This window comes from Ptychodera flava, chromosome 12, assembly GCF_041260155.1.
Source record: "Ptychodera flava strain L36383 chromosome 12, AS_Pfla_20210202, whole genome shotgun sequence".
Taxonomy (NCBI): Eukaryota; Metazoa; Hemichordata; class Enteropneusta; family Ptychoderidae; genus Ptychodera; species Ptychodera flava.
In genome coordinates this window covers 30,605,295-30,627,131 of record NC_091939.1, presented here as the reverse complement: position 1 = coordinate 30,627,131, position 21,837 = coordinate 30,605,295, and the positions used below count along the sequence as shown (strand labels likewise).

The 21,837-nt window shown below is 38.8% G+C and overlaps 2 protein-coding genes across 3 annotated transcripts; one reads left to right on the top strand and one right to left on the bottom strand.

Annotated features, from left to right (window-relative positions):
• Positions 1-35: 35 nt before the first annotated feature.
• LOC139145610 (TLC domain-containing protein 3A-like) lies at positions 36-5,723 on the bottom strand. Its single transcript, XM_070716874.1, has 5 exons — positions 5,208-5,723; positions 3,284-3,370; positions 2,535-2,739; positions 2,064-2,159; positions 36-1,560 (listed from the first exon to the last, which is right to left on the bottom strand). The coding sequence occupies exons 1-5, from the start codon at positions 5,330-5,332 to the stop codon at positions 1,306-1,308; spliced, it is 768 nt and encodes a 255-aa protein (XP_070572975.1). The 5' UTR covers positions 5,333-5,723; the 3' UTR covers positions 36-1,305.
• A 5,360-nt stretch (positions 5,724-11,083) lies between these two features.
• On the top strand, positions 11,084-20,673 carry LOC139145606 (uncharacterized). Of its 2 annotated transcripts, XR_011554977.1 has the most exons (3): positions 11,084-12,718; positions 18,208-19,285; positions 19,361-20,673. XR_011554977.1 is itself a non-coding variant. In XM_070716869.1 (2 exons), the coding sequence occupies exons 1-2, from the start codon at positions 11,517-11,519 to the stop codon at positions 18,296-18,298; spliced, it is 1,293 nt and encodes a 430-aa protein (XP_070572970.1). In that variant the 5' UTR covers positions 11,108-11,516; the 3' UTR covers positions 18,299-20,673. The 2 variants fall into 2 exon arrangements, 1 of the variants encoding a protein (XP_070572970.1); XM_070716869.1 differs by having other exon boundaries at positions 11,108-12,718; positions 18,208-20,673.
• Positions 20,674-21,837: the final 1,164 nt, after the last annotated feature.

Genomic DNA, 21,837 nt, shown 5'->3' with positions numbered 1-21,837 from the left:
TAAAGAAATATCGCATTATATAAAAATTCACTGTCAACAAAAACAGTGTCTTTATTTTTGAAATGTTCCCAGCTGTCAGCCTCATTTTGACTGTATAAGATTGAACAAGAAAACGTGCCCATAAATAATAAAATAATTGTAACCATCGGATGAAGATATGTGATGTTTTAATAGCTAAATTGTTCAGGCCTATGTCATCGTATACATGGGCAAGATTTCTAACCTGTCATCAGAAAAAAAGTAAGATGCACACGAAAAATTTGTTTACAAAAATTAAAAATTATTTCAGTTATTTTGTGAAAGTATGTTGTACAAGAACAAAGTGCGAAAGTTGCATTGCCTAAAACATGCCCAATATCTTCAGACTCGTGGACTTGATATGAAAATTGTTCGGTGGCTAGTTCGAGTGCAATTGAATTCCCGTGTACAAGATGTGATACCCTAGTGATTTCTTTGAAGAATTGCACTCAGTGAATGCATAACTGTGATGCTTTTCCATCAGTTACCCACATCTCAGCAATTACTGCCGACTTCAGCCATCTTGAAAGAATTGGTGTCAATGGCCATGGAGACATGTCCAAGGCTTTCTTCCAATGGTAAATTGATTTGTTTTGTGGTAAAGCATGTCCAATATTTTCACTCTATACTTTGGTTTCAATGGGCTATCCAATACTACCCTTTTACTTTCAATTTTATTTCTCTTACAAGAGGCCAACTATTTGACGATACCCTGACAAAGTGGCCAATTAATGCAATCGCACTTTTTCTTGTATCTCATTCAGAGTATTTCAAAATTTATATGCATGGTCAAGCTAGCGAACCACGAACAGTTTAGATTAGTCATTCATTGATCCTTGTCTTAAAGCATTAGACCAAGAAACAAAAATGTGTGTGTTTCCGCTAACCGAACATACCCATGACAAAACCTCCGACCCTGGACATTTTTCGCATTCTTAAAATATTTCGAGTAAATTCTCTAATTTACCGTATTTTTATGGGTCGAATTCAACAAAAAGGAATATTTTTAAAATTCCTCTGACCTACCTAGGACCCTCATTTTCGGAGGTATGTTGCCGAAAACACACATTTTTTTTTTTTTTTGCTTGGCCTTATCACCGCTACAAACAAGTTCCATAGGATGCATGTATTGAGTGTGAATTTTCGTAAGGCTCCGTCCTCGTCAACATTCATATGATCCAAGCTCGTCCTATTGTATTGCACTGATATTGCAAATGTGGTCTACGGTTCATCCTCATGATACAAGCTGTTGTCATAGTAACAGCTGAGTAAAACGGGCAGTGCTTGTCACCTGAGTTTCTTTATAGTTCTCTTGGCGGCACCGATTATCAAGTAAAACCAGTAGAGTTGGAATGCCAGGAGAACGGCGCAGCCAACGTTGCATTTCAACGGGATGTGGAAAGGTACTTCCCACAGCGACAGATTCCTGGTTCTGCCGTAGATGCCGTACATGAAGGGAAACAGCAACAGTCTACACACGCAGAAGGTAACCAACAGCAACAGACCATTCGCAATACCAAGCCGTGTGTTCTCCAAACCAATCTACAGAAAAACAGTCACGACGAGTCAGCAAATGCTAAGCATTCATAGAGTTTCACATGTCGACGTCTGCAAGTTGAAATACTCAGCTGAATACTACACTCCTCTAGACAGAAAGCTACAAACATTTGCTAGAACTGCCCAAAGAAACTATTCTCGTTCATCCGGGGTAATTGTGCAAATTCTTGGATCGAAAAAACACATTACCCATTTACCGACATTCGAAACACTTAAGCTTATCGTCAGTAGGAAGATTAAATTCTCAGTTTTCTTATAAAAAACAAATTTTGACAACTTTATTTATTGCAAAAGTTTCGAAATGAATCGAAATTAAACGGCACAATTGCGTAGAATTATAAAGATTGCAGAGTCCGAAGATCTGTTCCCAAGGCACGTCGTACAGCACAAACAATAATTCATAGTGTGCGTTATGTCAATTCACTTGGAGAACAGCTTGCTGTCAGAACTCGAGTGGTAATAATAATTGATATAATGCATAAACTTGCCTGTTTCAATATCGCCCTGAAATGCATAAATGGATTCGCCATCTCGACAAAACAGAAACACCCAACGAAGAAATCTCCCTTTCCGTTCCGGAAAAACTGACAGAGGTACGGGAGTAAAATAAGTAAAATAACGAACAAACAAATATAATATGTTAACACCTTTCCTAGATTCGCATGATGCTAATGCTATCTATCTTACCATAACAACAAAACGTAGAAACTGTCTGAATCCGTAAAACAAATTCATACAAATTGATGTCATCTCATTTCTTGCACTCAAAAAGTTTGCGAAACGGAACAAAGGATTCTTCTGAGGTGTTATTTCAACCCCTCTGAGTCAAATTTACGATTATTCATTTCTTTACAATTTGCTTTCTTGGAAGGTAACGAACTACTCGAATAAGCTTCAGTATGTTGTCACAAATAAATATTCATGGATAGGGTAACGGCATGAAACACTTGAATACTTACAAGAACAACAGGTCCGAAGAGAAATATAAGGACAAGGTGATGTAGAATCATCGCTGGATGACTTTTCAAAAACTCTAAAATTTGGCTTTTTAGTTTATTTGATTGCTGTTGAGATTTTCCAGCGGTAAAGACGACGTACATAGCATAGATATCGAAAAGCTCATACGGTGTTGCAAATATGACGTAGCTTTCAACGAGCCAATGCCTACGGGGAAAAAGTGACACATATTCAAAGGAAACATGCAATGAAATATGGCTGCTCTGAAAATAATCAAAATATGTCATTCACATCGTTCTATTCTGTCGTTAACTTCAGGTAGTATCCTCTGTTCAAAACGTATTCCCGTTTCTCATTTTAACTAGATACTACAGCTGACTCTCAGAAACCGAAAAAATAATTAAAGGGCCAATAATTCTAACTCTTGATGATTTTTCACACTATTTTTGTTTTTAATGTCAATTATGATTTCTTGTATGTTGATATACACAGTATGCAGCTTGTCAATTCAGTCTGTACATGTATAGACTGCACTGTTGTTGTTGACGAATAAATTCTGGTCCGCACTAGAATTCAAATGTAAACAATGCCAGTGTATTTTACACATATAGACGTTATATGGACAAGCTAAATATTGATCTTTCAAACTTTAGGGAGAAGAACAAATACTTGCAATTGACATGATACTTTTAAACATTTTAAAAAATCTTTAAAAGTTAGAGTTAGAATGAAAGCGAGAGGGCGTACCAACCTATCGTACATTATATCACCAGTACACGATGAAACTATGATAACACCAACTGTAGATGCCATGACCGCCTGCACGATGGAAACAGACCTGTGTTAATGTTCAAACAGAAAGGGGTTCGGTAAATATCCAGCAAATTAGAATTATTCATTGCTATGGTGATGGAGAAATAGTCTTCATTAATCAGAGCCATATTCATCTCCTATTGTAAGGTTGCATTGAGAAATTCTAGACTTCAGTGAAATTGCGCCGTACACGACGATCGAAAATGTTACGTGTATTTCGATCAGCAGTTTAAACCTATCCAGTCGAGTCATCTGCAAAACCCAGTGTCCCGCGTGCGCAACCGTAACTACAGTAATTACAGCTTATACGTGGTTTGTTTGAGTGACTCATGTAGACGAGTAGGATCGAATGAACCTTAAATAAATGCTCGGTGTAAGGATTCCAAGAAGATATAAAAAAAACCAGCCATTGCTGCTTAGATCAACCGGAAAACATATACACATGAAAGTGGACAAGAGCTCTAACTATTGATAATCTTAATGTGTTTGTTATTTTCTTTCCAGTAAAAAAAAGGTACAGTTTCGTGCTCTTTTCCGGACAGTATGGTCTTGACATACTAAGCATCGGTCTTAGACTTGCTAACACAATGCAGTGTTCATCTTATGCAATACTGTTGTTAACATATGAATTCTATCCAGCGCTAGATGTCAATAACATCACAATACCGAACGGTAATACACACAGGCCGTGTATTAAACAGTTTGAACAATGCTGCATTTCAACATGATTTTTGGCTACAGATTCAAAATTGTACTTCACCACTTCAGACAGAACAAAAAACGCGAAAATATAGTCAGATGATACAGTTAATGGGGTTTGAATGGGTGAGACTGTGGTAACGATAATATAACATGTAATGACAACAGTCCCAGCGGTGTCATTACATGTTACGAAAAACATAAAGAAAACGATAACTGCACAATTTACGTCATAAAAATGATTCATCGATGAGCATTGTCCGTCACATAATGTAGTCTTGTAAAATAATAATAGATCAATCGAAAGGGTAAACTTCGTTTCAGTTCATTCCTGACAAGATCTATGTAAGCTGCCTGAGAACATGCCACACTGTATAATAACCCGGGAATGACCTGCAGGGTCAAACAGCCGGTTCTATTATTAGCAAGAGCAAACACAGGCCATCAATCGATATGAGCGGTACAAAGTTCTTAGAATGTGACCAGTCTGTTTGGTTGTATAAACGAAAGATCCCCCCCCCCCCCGAGCGCGCTTAAATTTCTGACATCATATCTTAATTTTTTCAGAACAAAACGTGGACTATGGTGTTAATTTTTGATTCTAAATAAATAAATCATGCGCACTTCAGTGTGTATGAATAAACTTACATCAGTTACCAGAGAAACGTGTTATGGGGTTGCCCTCTGATAAATGTCTTGGCTATACCTATAACCTATGTGGTCGATGACGATAGAATGCCTGTTTTTGTTAATGATAAACAAAGTTTTTCCACAGATCTAATGATTAGATATTATCAAGTCAAACGTATACACTGTGAGTGACTTACAAGCCCTGTACAAGACTAATGTCTATCTTCTGTTACGTCCTGCATAATTTTTATGATTTCTGAATGCATGGTCGGTGCTTTCCCAGAATTGCTGTACCCTGTCTATGTCATATAACGTACGATATTGCAGTTTTCACATCCTACCATAATTTTGAATACTGAACAGTCTTCAATTTCTGAAGTCTGTAGGTCATTGCGTAATATGTGTTGGCATGTTGCCTGGCGTGCAAGCTCACTACGATAAGATGAGCCTTTTGGATTTATCGACCCTCTAGCCGGGAAGCCTTCAGGATTAAAGGTTACATATCGTATATATTGTTATCAATGTTCGCTTACTTTTCAGCAATCTTCGCTTTGGTTAGCTCATCCTTGGTGAATGCAGACGTGATCCGCTTCGCCTGATAGTAGAGAGAAGGAAAGAAAATCCAACCAAGAAGAAAGGGTGTACGCCAGCTTGCCATCTGAAGTTATAGTCTGCTGGCCATACGGTCAATGGGCGCCGCTCTCTTAGACTCTGCTCCACTGATCATCGAATGTCATTCTACGGTCACGATGCGTACATAACGGTTTGTTGATGTCGTCTCTGAATGGCGCCCTCTCAAACATCATGAATTCGCCCTCTCAATGGTCGTGGGTTCGAGGAAAGAAAAAAAAACTCGAGATCGCAACGAGCGAAGGAGAGTCAAAGATACATGTTTCAATTGTACTTAAATTAAACGAGCTGGAAACTTGAAAATGCAAGTTCGGCCTGGTCATGTCCGTTGATCATTGAGAAACCGATTTTGATCATTCCGAAAATTGAGATCACCTGAAGCCATCATAGCAGGGCTAACTAATTTTCACTTGCCCTAGCATTTAATACGCTTCACAATTGTAGAAATATTCATTTTGCTGATATTTTAATCAATCAGTTTCCAGACATGATTCTCTACTGTATTCCGACAGTGATTAAAATCATAAATCAGAATCAGATTTTAATATTGGTTCTCGTCTCTTGCATGATTTAGAACACTTCCTTTGCATGTGCAGAGTTCAATCAACATGAACGTGCACGGAAATTTAAACAAATCAAATTCTAGGCAGCTGTCTCGTGGGATTTTCAATCGTAGATCGGGGGTTTTCTCATTAATCGGTGTGCGCCGATTGAAGATCGAGATAGAATAATACTACCATTCAGTATCATTGTAGCACACATGAGAATGTTAGTCCCAGCTTTGTACAGCTTGAAAGCACGTACTCAGTCCAGACAATTTTGAAGAAACCATTGAAAAAGAGAGGATGAAAAATGCTATAATTGAGGGTACTGGGCGAAGTGATGGTGACGTCACCGTTATATCTGCCGATCTCAAAGCACGTTTTTGTGTCATTCAATGCTGCAGACGACAATGACTGGAACACAGACTGTTGAAAAGGAAGATTTTGTCGAGGCCGTTTCTCCTGGCATTTAATACGTAAATTAAGAGCCATCTTATATCACTATAAGCTTATATGAACTGCAAGAAATTCGAGTCATTACTGATTTGAGTTCAAATTATTGGGCCTGAGGAAATCAGTGCATCAAAATTTATTTCAGCCGTGATAACGTATTTCCCAGGGTATATGGTTTGGAAACGATTGTTTTTCATATATAGCAGCCAATGAAGGTGCACGTGGAATTATCATGGGTAAAAGCCATGCAAGCACAAAAAGAAACGGAACGATTTTTATGTAGCTTCGCTATCACAATGCATTCTAGAAAGATTTTTATTGTAGTCTACTATTCTGACCTTATACATGGATAATACATTATAAAATTACTTCCTGGGACGTGTGAGACATCCTTAGTGCCAAGAGATGCACAAAATATCGTGTTTGCCGGTAGCCAGTCAGACTTTTCTGTTTGTTGTTCACTGATATCGGTAGACTTCAGAATATCGATTCCATTTACAATTTCGAGCATTAAACATTTCATTACAAATTGTTTAATCGATAAGGATTTCCCAGTGACGATAACAGTCGATCTTGACATTTCGCTGTTGAGTAAGCGTGATCACGTGACGTTCTAAAATGAATACTGATTCTTGAAGATGACTGTGATGACCTGCGAAAACCACCCGACCAAACAGATAGGTCCCGTAAAATGCTTCGTTAAAGACATGACCTTTAACCCTCCCCGCATCCTTGATCTTCAGGAATTTAGTATCCTGACACAAACAATCGAGCATGCTATTTATTCATTCTAGCGCTACAGTATCGCTAGGATGCTCCTTCCTTCAGAAATCCTGTTCTGGGAGACGAGATATGTCAGGCCCATTGTCCATAATAGCCTTAGATCGGATGAGCTATAAATACACTGAATTTGCTAGATGACCGTCTTTCTCCACTTTTTCTTTGCTTGTGATGGAAACTTACGTACAACGAGTTTTCAATCTGTCTGATATCACGTGTTTGTAAGAGGTAGGGTTATAAACGTTTAGTATTACCCATAGCGATGCACTATCTTTTGCCAGCAATACTGACAAACCTTTCATCTCTTATGCAGTCAGCTGTACGACAGGAACAATCAAAATCATATTTCATTGCATTGAAAGTGTTTGATTCAGTCGTTAATTATCAACGTCGACAGGACATCTACTTCAATCTGCTGCTGATACCATAGAAATGTCGTTCAAAACCACAACTTATTAGGAGAATGGGACTTGGAGATAGCGATTGTAAGAAAACAAACAAACAAAAACCGAACTGGGCTTCCAACTTTAAAAAGTAAAGAAAAGCAGAAGTCAAATCCGACTTGGATAAAGCTCTAAACTGTTGGTTGCCTGGCGCAAAAAGTTGTCTTTCAGGTCGTCAGGTCGTCACAGGCCTTGGAATAGAGTAGGAGTTCGAATATATCTTACTCGCAAACCACCGTGACTCTTTCTAGGGTACAAATAAAGCAAGATTCGTCTTCGACTTCCTTAAATCTGTTAAATAGTTCACGGGGGTAAATGAAGCAGGCACGGAGATACTATGATTTAAAAGTAAGATCCACCACATACAACGTTATGGACTTTCCTTGTTTTAAAGAGAGAGGTAGATTTCATTTCTAGCAAATTTAGGCCATCCATATTTGTTCAATCATTGTCCTCCTCCCCGTGAGCATTTCCTGGAAACACTTAGGGTGCCACATTTCTTGTCTGGACGAAGAGCGCTCAAATGAAACCTTTTTAAAAACCTCGTAATGCGAAATTTATGAATCTGTCGGGTAGAAACTGATTCGTCATACAGCATGTATCAAGAGTGACATTTAAGTCTGACAGTTATGAAAACTATATTGCTTTCTTCCATCAAATACGAATGTTGGTTGATAGGGCATTGGTAAACCTTCAGTTCGTGCTGATTTCATTAGGTATGTCACTAAGCCAACACACAAGAAACAACTCCTCCTTTGTGCTAGTTTGTCTGCCTGCCCATCTCTCTCTCTCTCTCTCTCTCTCTCTCTCTCTCTCTCTCTCTCTCTCTCTCTCTCTCTCTCTCTCTCTCTCCTCTCTCTCTCTCTCTCTCTCTCTCTCTCTCTCTCTCCCCAACCCAGATATGGATAAACCTGAGATATAAAACGTGTCATACTCGGCGCCATCTATTACTAGGTTATCTCACACTTTACGTTTTAGAAGAAAGGTACATTTTCATTTGGATTCTCTCTAAAACATGTCGAAATGTAGAGTGTTACCTTGCAAACAATTGTTTACAACATCCACTGTTACTAAATTCAAGGTCTGACGAACGCTGATTCGTCTAAAATAAATTTGTCATGCATTAGGTCACACATACAGTGTTGACAAGCTGCATTTCCCGGTGTTTTTCTTATGTTTGCTAAAGAAATTGTATCGTAATGTACGATAAGAATTTCTTTTGATATTATGATAAAAATTCTTTCGCAAAATAACAGAAACACCAGAAAATGAACTAAACTCACAGCTTGATGGTAATTAAAGGGCATTACTTGGTATATGTATGCACACTCTCACTTTAGACATTCATATGTAGGATGTCTCTGATTTGAAAGATTTTGTGAATCTCTTTATTTTACATTCATCCATCTATTTTTCAATGTATTGAAAGAATGGGGGTTGCGACGACACGTTATCCACTACAATAAAGGACGGTGCATGATCCCCTGTAGTTGTCTGTGGGATTTATATTTTTAAATAGTCCACTAAGGCATAGAAAATGAGTTTTAGTACAATGTAGCATAATCAGACCTTGGATCATATTATTTTATACGAGTAGTTAAGTTGACAATAATCTTGAGTCAACAAAGTGGCGCATGAGGGTCATGCTAACAGTAAGTTACATCTAAAGTTTAAATATCGAGCTTCGGCCTATGAAATTTTGAGAATGTTGTCACAATGTTGCAGTAATGACTTGTAGATACATGTTTTGTCCAATCACATCGCAATCCTCATTTGGACTATTGCTGTATTTCTTGGGGAACTACTGCAAATTTAAATAATCTATTCAACTTACAGAAGCGCGCTGTGCGTATTATGATTGACGCTAATAATAACCATTGTATGCGAAGGAAATTTTAAATCTTTGCATAGTATGCCTTCATCTGATAGAATATCCGAAAATTTGCTTAGTGTTTAAATCCTTGAAATGTATTGAACCATCATATATGAATGGAAATGTTTAAATTTGTCAATCAGCGTCAAAGCCGTGTGACTTGATCTAGCTCTGAAAATAAGTTGGATGTCACCAAAGCCAGACTAAATATTTTTTTAAAAATCGTGATCGAACACAAGGCTCTATTGAGGGGAATAGGCTGAAAACAGGATTAAAATCTTCGGAGATACTTGCCTCTTTTAAATGTAATTATGCATAAATTATTGGGGATTTTAATGTGCCTTTTTGTTGTTTTTAAATATTGCATTTGTCTCATTAAATTGTTTTATATAGTTATTGTATTTTGGACGTGTTCACCTTGAGTGTCATTGGGAGACAAACGTTTATAGAGTTTACCAGGCTACCTCGCTAAACAAGGTCAAGTAAGTAATGAATGAATAAATAAATAAATAAGTGATATCAGAATTCTCCGTATGCGTCTTGACCTTGAATCCCTGATACAATTTCAATATTTTTTTTAAATTCTCAAACATTAGAAGGACTGTCACAGTGGGTGTCTCGGTTAACTCACTGTAGGCTGTTTTGCATCTGCCATTGAAATAATTCCACCCTTTCATTGTTAACGTTTTTGAAGTTTTGAAAGTGTCATTTTCTCACGGTATTGTATTTTTACGTGCCTGGAAAAAGATTTAAAGTATCACTTTAAAATAACACTGGCTTTCGCATTTAGGCCGAACTTGTTTATGCCTGTATAACTGCGCTTTCTTTGATGGAACCTGTGCTTATATGATTGTCTAAAATAGACATAATAGTGTGTATTGTACTTTGTCGATAATTATCGCAAAAAAGAGCAAGCATTTAAATGCACCATTGCAGTTGTCATAAATCTTTTCAAAATGGTTGCGAATGGAAATTAAAATCGTTGTGCATAAATGATTCAATGCGAAAGACAATAATTTGAAAGATTCGTCGAGCTACTTTTCTTACTTTGTCTTTTTTTTCAAACAATAGTGACCTGTCACGTGTTAAGGTAGAATGCGCGTCGGAGACTGGTATTTGGACTCTCGAATTTTTACGATCGTTTTCTGATCTATCCCTTGTGGAGGTTCATTTTAAAGCTCTTGGAGCAAGAAAAATGTTCAGCATCTTAGTTTTTCAAAAACCTAAAATTTTATTTTAAATTTATACACTTTACTGTTTCTTTACCTGTTAATTGTCAGAGTAAAGCTTTTTCTGCACTAAGAATTTACCAGTGTCTCCTTATATTCATGAATGGATTACCAAGAGAAGACAGCAAGGTACGGATATAATTAAATCCTATGATAGAGCAGTTTGTTTTCAACGATGTCAACAAGCTAACATTGGAACAATAGAACACCCCTGTTTGCGAAACCTTTAAGATTGCTTTGTTGGTAAACCGCAAGGTGAAGAAGATGTTATTGACAACGCTGAAGGTCATTCTTATCACCAGAGTACTTTATCTTTGTCAAGACGTATTGTCAGACAGTCTCAGTGTTTCGACTCACCGAAAGGGTACCCTGCCAATTGTCCAGAACGAGGTTCACGAACCTAATGCTAATGTATGCGAATTAGAGTAGCACTTAAATTTGTTTATGAAAGGTTGTTGTACTCCTGGTTCTGCGCCGCCAAACAATAACCGTCCGTCGGGACTGCGTCGGCCATTAGAGTTTACGCGCCTCTGAATACCAGAGGGCATATATCAGGTCGCTCGTCGTCATTTGTCTGAAAAACTAGACGGCTCCAGGACTGATTGAATTAATTCGCGGGCTGTAGGTGATATACCGCGTTAATAGCAGCCTGCAACAATATTTAAGGTAATAACTGTTTTGCCGTTGTTATCTTCAGACCTACTTCTGAAATCTGTCCATTGTAAATTCATGGACTCACCAGGTCGATGTTGATGTTGTCAACGCCATTGAACACTTTCATGATCTAGTGAAGAAAATATTCCATTCCCACGCGGCTCTACTTCTCAAGAACATAACAGTCATCGGAGTGTCGCTGGTGTTTACACTTCAGTCTTGACCACTGGAGCTGGAGATGGCGTCGTTTTTCAGGAAGCTATCGAGAAGTAAAAGTGCCGATCTGAACGGGGCACTGGCCAGCAATCATCATGGCGTCACGAGGGAAAGCGACCACAGTGCAAAAAGACGTTCAAGTAGTACTAGAGAACGGAGTGGCAGCGACTCAAAGTCGGACAGGAAAAAGCAAGAGGCCGAGTTTCAAACGAAGATGAACGAGCGTGGGCTCGGAAGATCTCCGATCAGGTATCCAACATTTACCTGTCATTACCTGGGCCGAATGCCGGCTGCAGGGGAATTTGGTCGTGACAACGTCGAAGGGCCGGTTGATTCTCTCTGTAAACTCCGAGAAAGGCAGAAACTCCCGAAAGTAACAATGCGGTTTGACAAGGATGGACTTCACGTGAAGGAAATTGGTGGGCCATTTAATAAAGTTAAACGGGAGGGTATCCACCAGTTTGTGCCCTTGCACCATGTAAGTTATGGTGTGGGATCTCTCATTCATCCCTACGTCTTTGCATGCATTACTCGAATAATGGACGACCCCGACGATCCCAGCAACCAGGTTCTAGTCCTGCATGCGTTCCTCTGCGATAAACCTGAAACTACGCGCAGCATCACCTACTGGCAACTACAGAGCTACATCGAGGCCTACGAAGAGCTGAAGAGGAAGAAACTGCTGAGGAGGCTGCGAAAGAGGGCGAAGCGCAAGGCGCAACTGCAGGAACTTGACAACATGTCAACGCACACGACCACGACGACGCTGTCCAGCGACAGTCAGGACTCTCGCAGAATCGAAGATGTCGCAAACGAGGGAGGCGAAGGTGAACAAACTGATAAAAAGGAACTGCCGGATGTTACCAATACAAGCGAAAAACAGGAAGAGAGTATACCTGGTCGAAACGAACAAGGAAGTTTAGATGTTAGTGACAATATCACAAAACAATCGGACACAAAGGCGGAGGAAGAAGCCACAAAGGTCGAACCAGACGATGCTGAAAACCCCAAACAGGAGGATGGGAAGGATGAATCCGAGGATGATGACATAGAAGACGGCGCAGAGGGAGCGGCAGGCGAAACAGATAGTGTATTCAAATTTGATGGCGGGAAAAATCCACGTGACGTTGCATTCGAACGGAGGATCTTGGAATTACAAACCATGTTTGATATGGACACGGATGACCTGAAAAGACTTCTCCTGAGGGATAACCCCACCCTAAAGTAAGTGTATACTTATGATTGTGTACCAGCCAATGTTACAGTAATTAATTATATATTTTAAATCTCTGTTATATTTATTATCTGTGTTTGCCAGATGGAATCCATTGAACATGCTGAAACACATAATATAATGCATGTCAACACGATGCATAATAAGCTGAAGATGTTTTTATATTGTTGACAATTAAATTCACGTGAGGAAAGAAAAATTCGATTGTGATAAATAACAAAGCACTGCACTGGTACACAGGATGTGATGTCAAGCCAAGTACTGGGTATTTCTATTTGCTGTAGAGAGTAGACGATAAATGGTGGTAATACACAAAACAACAATATTTAGTGGCATCTAACCCAACCTTAAAAGAGTTCAAGGTTAAGGTTAGGGTTAGTTCTAGCTATAGTGTAGACTAACACACTGTTCTTCTGAAAACCCTAAGGTGGAAGGGACCCATCGAAAGTATTTTAGTGGCAAGACTTCCCTACAAGTCCCCAACTTCAGGCTTTCGTAGCAGCACTTTTGGTATATTTGTAATTGATGATAACTCTTACACTAACCGTGACCTAACTAGACCTCCTCAAGGTCAGATTTTCTGAGAGAGATGATGCCCCCCCCCCTAAATTGATTCTGGGTACGGAAGTCTTGCCTTGTATGTTTGTTTAACATGCTTTTGTTTCAGGTTGGTTGCAGTGTGCGATTTTTTTCCCACCGAGTACCAATGCAGATTACAAGCATGGCTGTTCAGTAGTTTGGAATCCCTGATTGTTTGAAAGAGTTGACCTGTACAAAAGGACAATGTCGGCGTTCCCCGGCCAATTAGCATGCCAATACATACATGAAGATCCAATTGTTCTATAAACTTTCCTCTTGTCCAATGATAACAACGTAAATAGAATATATATACATGTAAAATAAGAATAAAATGAAAGCATAGAAGTTGTCCAACGTCTCGTGTAGAACCCTCGGGGCGATATTAATTTACCGCCGAACACAGAACACACGCATTGTGACCACATTCCTTTTACGTTCCTATGCTCGGTCAGCGATATTATTGACGCTGAAGATTTTTTCGACTAGAATTCTTTTGTGTGCTGAACCTGTGACATTTGAGTCACCACAAAATTTGTTTAGTCGACCAGTGCACATGTCCTGTGACCCCCTTTGTCCCTTTCATGACGTTGATCACACAAAGGTGGCAAGTTTAATCAAAGGATAGGGACGAGGTAGGTTCATTCACACACAGTGAACCTTAGCAAACACGTCACGTCGAAGACAGAATTCTCAGTTTTCACTTGATAAACACCACACAGCCGGGTTTACTGGGACTTTGCTCACAAAGGTATCTTTTGTATCGCAGTGAATTACGATGGAAATATTGGATAATTTGAAAGCAAACCCTAAAATGTAGATTATTGTTTTAGAGAGATGTTATATACCGAAATACAATAAACGAAAGGAGAAATTCTTTCTCCAGTCAAGATGTGATATTCCGTGCTCTGTTTGATTTCAAGACACTGATTATTTCCATCAGCTTTTAGGGGAAATGGCTACAGTGAAACATTCACTCAACTTTGGCAAGCCAATGTGCCCTGTGACTTGCAATTTCAGACTCACTTTCTCAGAGTTTCTTGGACCATGGATGTACTGGTCCGTAAAGTTCAACAAAAGGGGATAGTATGTGATTAATAAGGCAAGCTACAGCTATTCATGGCATCCTCTTACACCCCAGGTTAGACAAGTAGAAAATGATTTGAAATATGCTATCCCTTTAAAATGTTATCCACATCAACGTCCCGTCACAAACAGTTAATGTTGATGCTGTTATTCGTGTACACAGAGTGACCTTGTACACAGTATTGCGCAGTGTTCTTGTTGGCGTGCGATCATCATACACAGCCGTGGAATACAGATACCAGGTACATAGCACAGTCTTTGTACAATGGTACTCTTTATGCTTGACTTGCATCTTTTCTTGAAGCTTTGGAACACAAGTGCCAGTACACAGTGGACAGCCGATAACATTCCAAACCTTTAGGGGGAAACCAGTCGTGACCTAAAATTTGAAGAGTTAAGATAACTAGGTATAGCTTGTGAAGTTCTTGCATAAGTTAATTTCACACAAGAAAATACGATGGCCTTCACAAATAGTCAGTTTTGTACTTTGTTTTGCAAATTTATATAATACTTGTGTTGAAACGAGGCGGGCTTGGAAGCGAAGGGGTTAGCCGTGCTTCAAAACTCAATCTGCATTAACGACCTTGCAAGCACAATGTCGTCACTATACACCCAACAAAGCATCCTTTAACGCATGACTTAAACCTTATAATGAATAGAACGAGAAAACTATGGACAGCTAAATATCTTTCACATGTTCTCAATGAAAGAAAGAGGACAGCTTTTCATTTCGTTTTTTAGTTGGTATGTTTTTTAGACAAAAAACCTATTGTCCTTGGTTAATGTACGATTAGCTTGCTTGACTAACTAAAGGTACACTGACGTAAGAGGCAATGTTTATGATAAAAGAAAAAGTACAAGAAAGCGATATCTTGGATGTGATATATCAATCCGTTGTACCACGGTGGGCAAATATTGTTACTTTGACATCAAAATTACATTATTCATGATATGAAGGCAAAGGGTTTCGGGATCTTCAATCTATGCACAGCGAGACTGAATAATTTGATGTCATCATAGACGATAGAAAAACTGTCTATGGTGTCATTAAAGGCTGAGAATCACTCAAGTTTACATGCGTGCGACCACCAAGTTCATAGCGCCTGTCCGTTTGAGTGCGTACGCTGGGTTTGGCGCCCCCAATCGGCTGCCTATGGACAGTATGGCGAAAATTCACCCACGCCATCTGCTAGTTTGTACCATAACCTTGCTTGCAAAAGTTGAAAACTGACGACCAGTGTTTCTGTTCCTGCCATCAAAGAGAATATATATATATATATATATATATATATATATATATATATATATATATATATATATATATATATATATATATATATTAGAATACATAGTAGATCGTGGAGACATCTCGGTGTATTCAAAAGAAGCAATGGTTTCTCATATTGCAATGCGAGACTACGAAAATAATATCTTGATTTTCACCTGAACTTCGCACTTTTGACTGCACTCCCCAAGTCTACTAGCAGCCAAACTTTCACTCGAAACCCGTGTGTCGACGTCAAAACCAAAATGAAAGCAAATTTTTATTCCATATCTTAAGCGACTTCATATTTACGGCCTAATGCCATAGAGATGAAGATCAGAAACGGTAAGCTAATTGTTACCATTTCAATTTATTTCGAACACTGCGTTGAGAAAATATATTTCCGCTCACAGCCAAACTGCAAATCAAATACATGCTTTGAAATTGTACTGCATGTTCGACTTCTACGACTAGTGAATGACACTTGAGCGCTTTGAAAACGCCCTACAGCCCCCAACCTTGCAGTCGATGATCTCAAAGTGCTGTACAAATATTGCCGTATTTTCATCGAAGCAAAACGCGACTGCACTTCACTGCGCGGAAGTGTCTACTTCAATACGCATCAACGGAGAGTAGGCTGGCATTTACGCGACTGCAAACTGTAAACATTGCAAATATTATCTGACGCGTTTAAGTTAAAATTTCGCACGAATAGTACGGGTTAAAGAATTGGTAGGTCACCAAAATGTGTCTAGGGTATCAATCGAATTGCATTTTTCCAATGTCTGCTGATTGTACTATTTGGCTCAAACAGCGCCATCTCTGGCAAAGACGTTTTTCTTGATCATTGTTTGACAAAGCTAGTGCGGACTCTCAACTAAAAATATGTCAGTGGCGTTCAAGAATTACTTTCCATCTCAGCAGGAACACTTTCACATCTTTTTCTGATTATTTCGCTCGCGCGTTTTCAGTTGTATAATCTGTCATAAGTTTATAAAGCAACTGAATCTACGTATACTCTGTGAAACTTTTCACGTTTTAAAAACTTGCGCATAGGAATTCAGTGTGAAATATTTTACCTCTCTTATGAGTTTTGCGTGCATTACTAGGGTCGATTGACGGTTTCCAAGGGGATGTTGTGTTTGTCTGTTTTAAGAGATCCCCGGCGACAATAGCTTAGACATCGATATTGTCAGTTAGTCCAATGTGACGATTTCTCGCTTAATGTGCTACCCCTATGGTTCTACCTTGACGACCGACGGCTATGATTGTCACGACCGTCACTCTGGTGTCACGGCGTCGAGTATATTTCAATGTTGGTTTACAATAATCGTTCACCCTAAGCATGCACGTAACGATGGACATGATCAGTCCTTATAAGCAGGGTCCAGCATGCAGCATTTTGCAGACAAGCTCGTTCAAAATCCATTACAGTCAGACGGGCTGACAATGAATACGACCATAAATGTTTACAGGTGGCTGTTATACACGCGTCTGATGATACCTTTGTCAGGCGGTAAAAGAATACTTCTGTTAAATTTTCGGCAAGGCCGTTATTCGTAACTGTTATCTACACAAAAAGGCAGACGACGATTTCTGTACAAAATGAATCCCTTTTACTTTACTGCCCCGTTAGCCGTTACTTTTGATGGTGTAGTGAAATTCTCATATTCTTCTTTTTTCAGTAACACCCTGTTTCTTTCTATTTCCCGAATCGTGTCAAAACTTTCAATGTATATCCCGCCTACACAGACTGTACGTGCGTATAGTCCCATGTTATTATTGACAGCTGTATTTTAGTTCACCAGCATTCATCTAACGACAATAACATTGCAGTATTGTGTAACGTGTATTGGTTGGCGAGGTTAACACTTTATGTTTCAAGTCAACATGCTGTAGACGGCAAAAGAAAATACAGGGGTTGGAAACTGATTGTTATTATCAGCATTCACACTGTGAAGTTTTGTGTGGCAATCTAGCTGCACCAAGTTAATATGGATACGCGTAATGTAGTATGCATGTGGGGATTTTAGAACCCTGAAATTTTAATACGCTTTTTCTGTAGAAAGAAAACAATGACAAAATTATCAATGCGGGGTTCTCTATAAGGGGATTTTTTGAGATGAGCATCCTCTCTATTTTTAAGCAATCTATTCACATGTGTATAAAAATACATTTGCAAAACAGAAGAAGATGTAAATTAAACATTGTCATGTAAATTGGCCGTCCTCTGTTTATTGGAGAACACTGTATTGGATGCTACACCTATTTTCCCTCAATAACAGTAAGACTGATAGTGATATGAGACTTAGCGTCATGAAAATAGCCTGGGTGGCTTTTTCGATGACAAATTAATACATTGCCTTGGTAAAACGACCAGTTACGTACTAATTTCTGGTCAAGTCGGGATTTGGTGCCTGGATTCATGATTTTATAACATCCAATAACAATAGAATGACATTTCAGTAGTGAAGACATCAAGTTCGTCCATGTAATCATTTGCAAAAAAACATGCAATGCTGATATGTTGATGTTTTTTTTTTCCTATTGCAGACGCATCTTCCACGGATCTATAGATGCAGAAGGCACCTTCAGAGTCAAAGAACTCAATCTCGGTGGCGACAAGGACTCAAGTCACGCGTGATATCCCGAGAAGGCAAACGAGATGACTTAGGAGCAGAAAACAAGAAAAGACGAGAGATGTGAATATTGTTGTTCCTTGAAAGGGATATACAGTAGAACGGACCCCTGCTTTGTAAAGGCTAAGGTGTGCCATTGAAAAACTTTGGAAACATTGTGAAAAACTTTTTATTTTTGTCTCATTCCACCTGCATTTTGTACGTTCTTGGAAGGTTGGTTAACCGTTCAGATCTGGAAAAAGCGAACAGCGTGTCTTGATAATTTGAAGTACTGTTGTAGATGCCTTACTTTGTCTTCAGAGAGCCCATTAAATAGAGGATTGAAAGAACACTACACGGACTTTTGCTGAAATATTTACAATTACATCACTTCATTTAGGCATTCAGTACAACCTTAGTTTGATAACGTGTTTCGTAACGTATTTTCATAAGGTAGTTTAGCCGGCAATGTTTTATTCATTATCAAAGTTTTCAAATATCTGGACTCATGGTTACCCCGACGATAATGGGATGTGCACCCACCAAAAATGTATATGCTTACGTCATTAATGAAATATGTTTAATCTATCACGTGCATGTCAAAAGTGAGTTGCCATAGGGAAAATCAAAGGTCCCCGCAATCATGGCAATAGCATTGCTGAAAAGTTGTGTAGTTTAGGAAACATTGTGAAAACGAGTGAACGTCTCAGATAATTTTATAATGATTAAGATAAACATAAAATGAATGAAGGAAATCTATGCGACTTGGTCTAATTTACCTTAAGGTAGTATGCACCTCGAAGTGAAAGACTTAAACTTTTGCTCAAACTCTCCTCAAGGAATCCAACCATTCTCTTTCAAAATCAAGAATAAAAATCGGGGGTCACCGTGCAAATTTTAGAACTAGAGAAACAAATAACCGATACTTGAAATTCAAAATGGCCGCCATCCCAGAGTTAACTCTATTGGATAAAAATTGAAACATTTATTTTCGATAAACTAAGACGCTGAAAGTTTTTCTTTCTCCAAGAGCTTAAAAATGAGCCCCCACAAGTGGTAGATCAGAAAAAAAGGTATACAAATTTGAGAGTCCGAATATCTGTCCCCGAGGAGCGTTCTACCTTAAGTAGGCGACTACCCGTGGTAGTCGTCTGAAAATTTACTACGCGTTTTCCGTTTTGTCAGATTTATCAAGTGCTGTAGTTGAGGAAACACTGAAATGAAAGACAAGTTTATATAAAGTTCGGAAAGTTTTGTAATTCCGACAGTGCTACATGAAAAATGTGTCTGAAAAAGTTGTAAAAATATAATTGGCTAACCATTATGAGGTTTTTAAGCGTAATTCTCGATTTCGTAATTAGATATATTCATAAATGCAAAATGTATTACCAAAGCATCGTTTTCGTATGCAAATTAAATGATAATGAGCCTTTATAACTGGAGAATATTCATTTGCCTAAACACGGTGCGCCATCTATAGTTAGTATTCGACTATTGCAGATATGTGATCACTACACATTTGTATGTTAACGTAAGCGATGGGGACAAGCAGTTTGACATCCATGATTTAAGTGAGTTTTTTTTTCTGGTCCGCTGCAAGAATGTCACTGTCAAAACCCGTGTGTGATTCAAAGATGCACAGCTATGCCCATTGGCTGAAACTTTGAACTTTTGGTACGTTTTCTAGGATGCAGTATATGCTTTGGTGTTACGGAAAAAAGCAATGAAAACTTTATCAAAAGTTATGGCATTTATGCCAGCTAGTGTATCGAGGACTAAACGTGCCAACTTCAGTATAGACCCTGGACAATTGCTGCAGAAGTTTAGTATCAACGTCACACTTCCACATTATTGTATAGCTCTAAGTCGGTGCTACATTTGAATTTGAACATCAGAATTTACAGTTTCTCCAACACTGGTTGCTTTCCTTTATACGACCTTCTTCAAATCAAAGCTACCCGTTGTGTAGTAACTTAAAGCATCTTTGCTGCTTATAAAATATCGTTGTATGGGCTTTTTAATGCTGAACAAGCCACAGCCTGAACACATGCAAGTCCATCCTGGTGGTCCAGTCTTTCCAGGCTTACAAAATAAATTACAACTATTTTACATTCTCAGCGATGACTGTGAGACTTACTGCAATATCAGTACACAGTTTGCTGTAGATACCAATTGACGTGTAGACGTAATTATAGTTTTATAGATCGAACGCAATTGTTGTTGGCACTGGAGTGGAGAGTCGTGTGGAAGCTGAAGTTAAATTTACAAAATTTGCATTTGTATTGTCAAGTGTTGTCAGTACTGATTGTGTGGGGTTTTTTCACCAATAGTTACATAATTCTTCATAAGAATTCGCGGTTTTACAGCAGGGTTTCCGAAACAATAAATATAGAAATGCAAATGGTTGTCTTTTCATGTTTTTAAGTAGGGTTATAGCATTATTTACAAATAATATGACTTACTTGTATATCACAATACCCTAAAACAGCTCACACTACTGATCGGACACCTGGTTATGTGTGCTCATGTGAGCTTTACCGTGGTGTGTGTGTGTATATGTGTGTGTGTGTGTGAGAGAGAGAGAGAGAGAGAGAGAGAGAGAGAGAGAGAGAGAGAGAGAGAGAGAGAGAGAGAGAGAGAGAGAGAGAGTAGTTTCTGAGTCTTTACTTTTTAATTTGAGTCTTTGTGCTGTTCAAAAACCACTGGAATTTTAACTCTGATTCAGATCGTGTTCAATCAATGGCTCTGTCAATTTGTCAGCTCAGCGTTTGCGTCTCACCGCAAAACTATGTGACTTATCAATTCATTAAAACGTTAGGATCAACCGTGGGAAAAAAAAACTAATGGACTGGAACTCTGCTTCAAGATGAGCTGCTTTTCTTCAACGTGACTTCTGTCCATGCCTGAAACGTCATAAACAAGCCTATGTGTTTTCCATACACATGTCTGCCATCTTTGAACAACAAAAAAGTTTGTTTTCCTTTCATGTGGCCGATGTATAAACTCTCTGATAACAACTGTCAGGATTGGTAAGACCGATCAATGGTTGCATCTCATAGGCCTACTGGCCTGAATCCCAAGGCTGGCGCTAAACGTTCATTTTCGACTTGTCTAGGTGTTTCACTTTTGAAACGTCTCCAGCAACAAATGCTAGTGTGCAGCGTACACACATAGCAACGGTTGCCAGCCAAGTCTGTTATGATGAGTGACTGTTTGTGCCCCGAGGTATTTCTTGTGAAACAGCTAACTTTCCTTTACTTACGTGAGTCACGTATCGCCATTTGTTTGGGTACATACAATTTTCATGGATTCTCAGACACTGTACACTACGATGTATTCCATATTCTTATCAATTTTGAATATGTCCTATCTGCTTTCGATAGTTGAAGTTGCGTTCGTCAAAACATCACAAAAAGATCGCCCTTCGATGGACATGAAACTCAACCAAGAAAAGGGACAAGACAATGGTGTGCAGTATACCGTGGCAGATCTAGTTACAATCCTTACGACTGAAAAAAACACTCACTGAACATGCAGTGGAGTGTCGTGCTATCGACCATACGAC

Coding starts and splice junctions, on each gene's coding strand:
- LOC139145610 (XM_070716874.1), bottom strand. CDS start 5,332: ATGGCAAGCTGGCGTACACCCTTTCTTCTTGGTTGGATTTTCTTTCCT. Junction 2,740..3,283: donor GGTGATATAATGTACGATAG/GTTGGTACGCCC, acceptor TTTTCCCCGTAG/GCATTGGCTCGTTGAAAGCT. Junction 2,160..2,534: donor TCTTCGGACCTGTTGTTCTT/GTAAGTATTCAA, acceptor TACCTCTGTCAG/TTTTTCCGGAACGGAAAGGG.
- LOC139145606 (XM_070716869.1), top strand. CDS start 11,517: ATGGCGTCGTTTTTCAGGAAGCTATCGAGAAGTAAAAGTGCCGATCTG. Junction 12,719..18,207: donor AGGGATAACCCCACCCTAAA/GTAAGTGTATAC, acceptor TTCCTATTGCAG/ACGCATCTTCCACGGATCTA.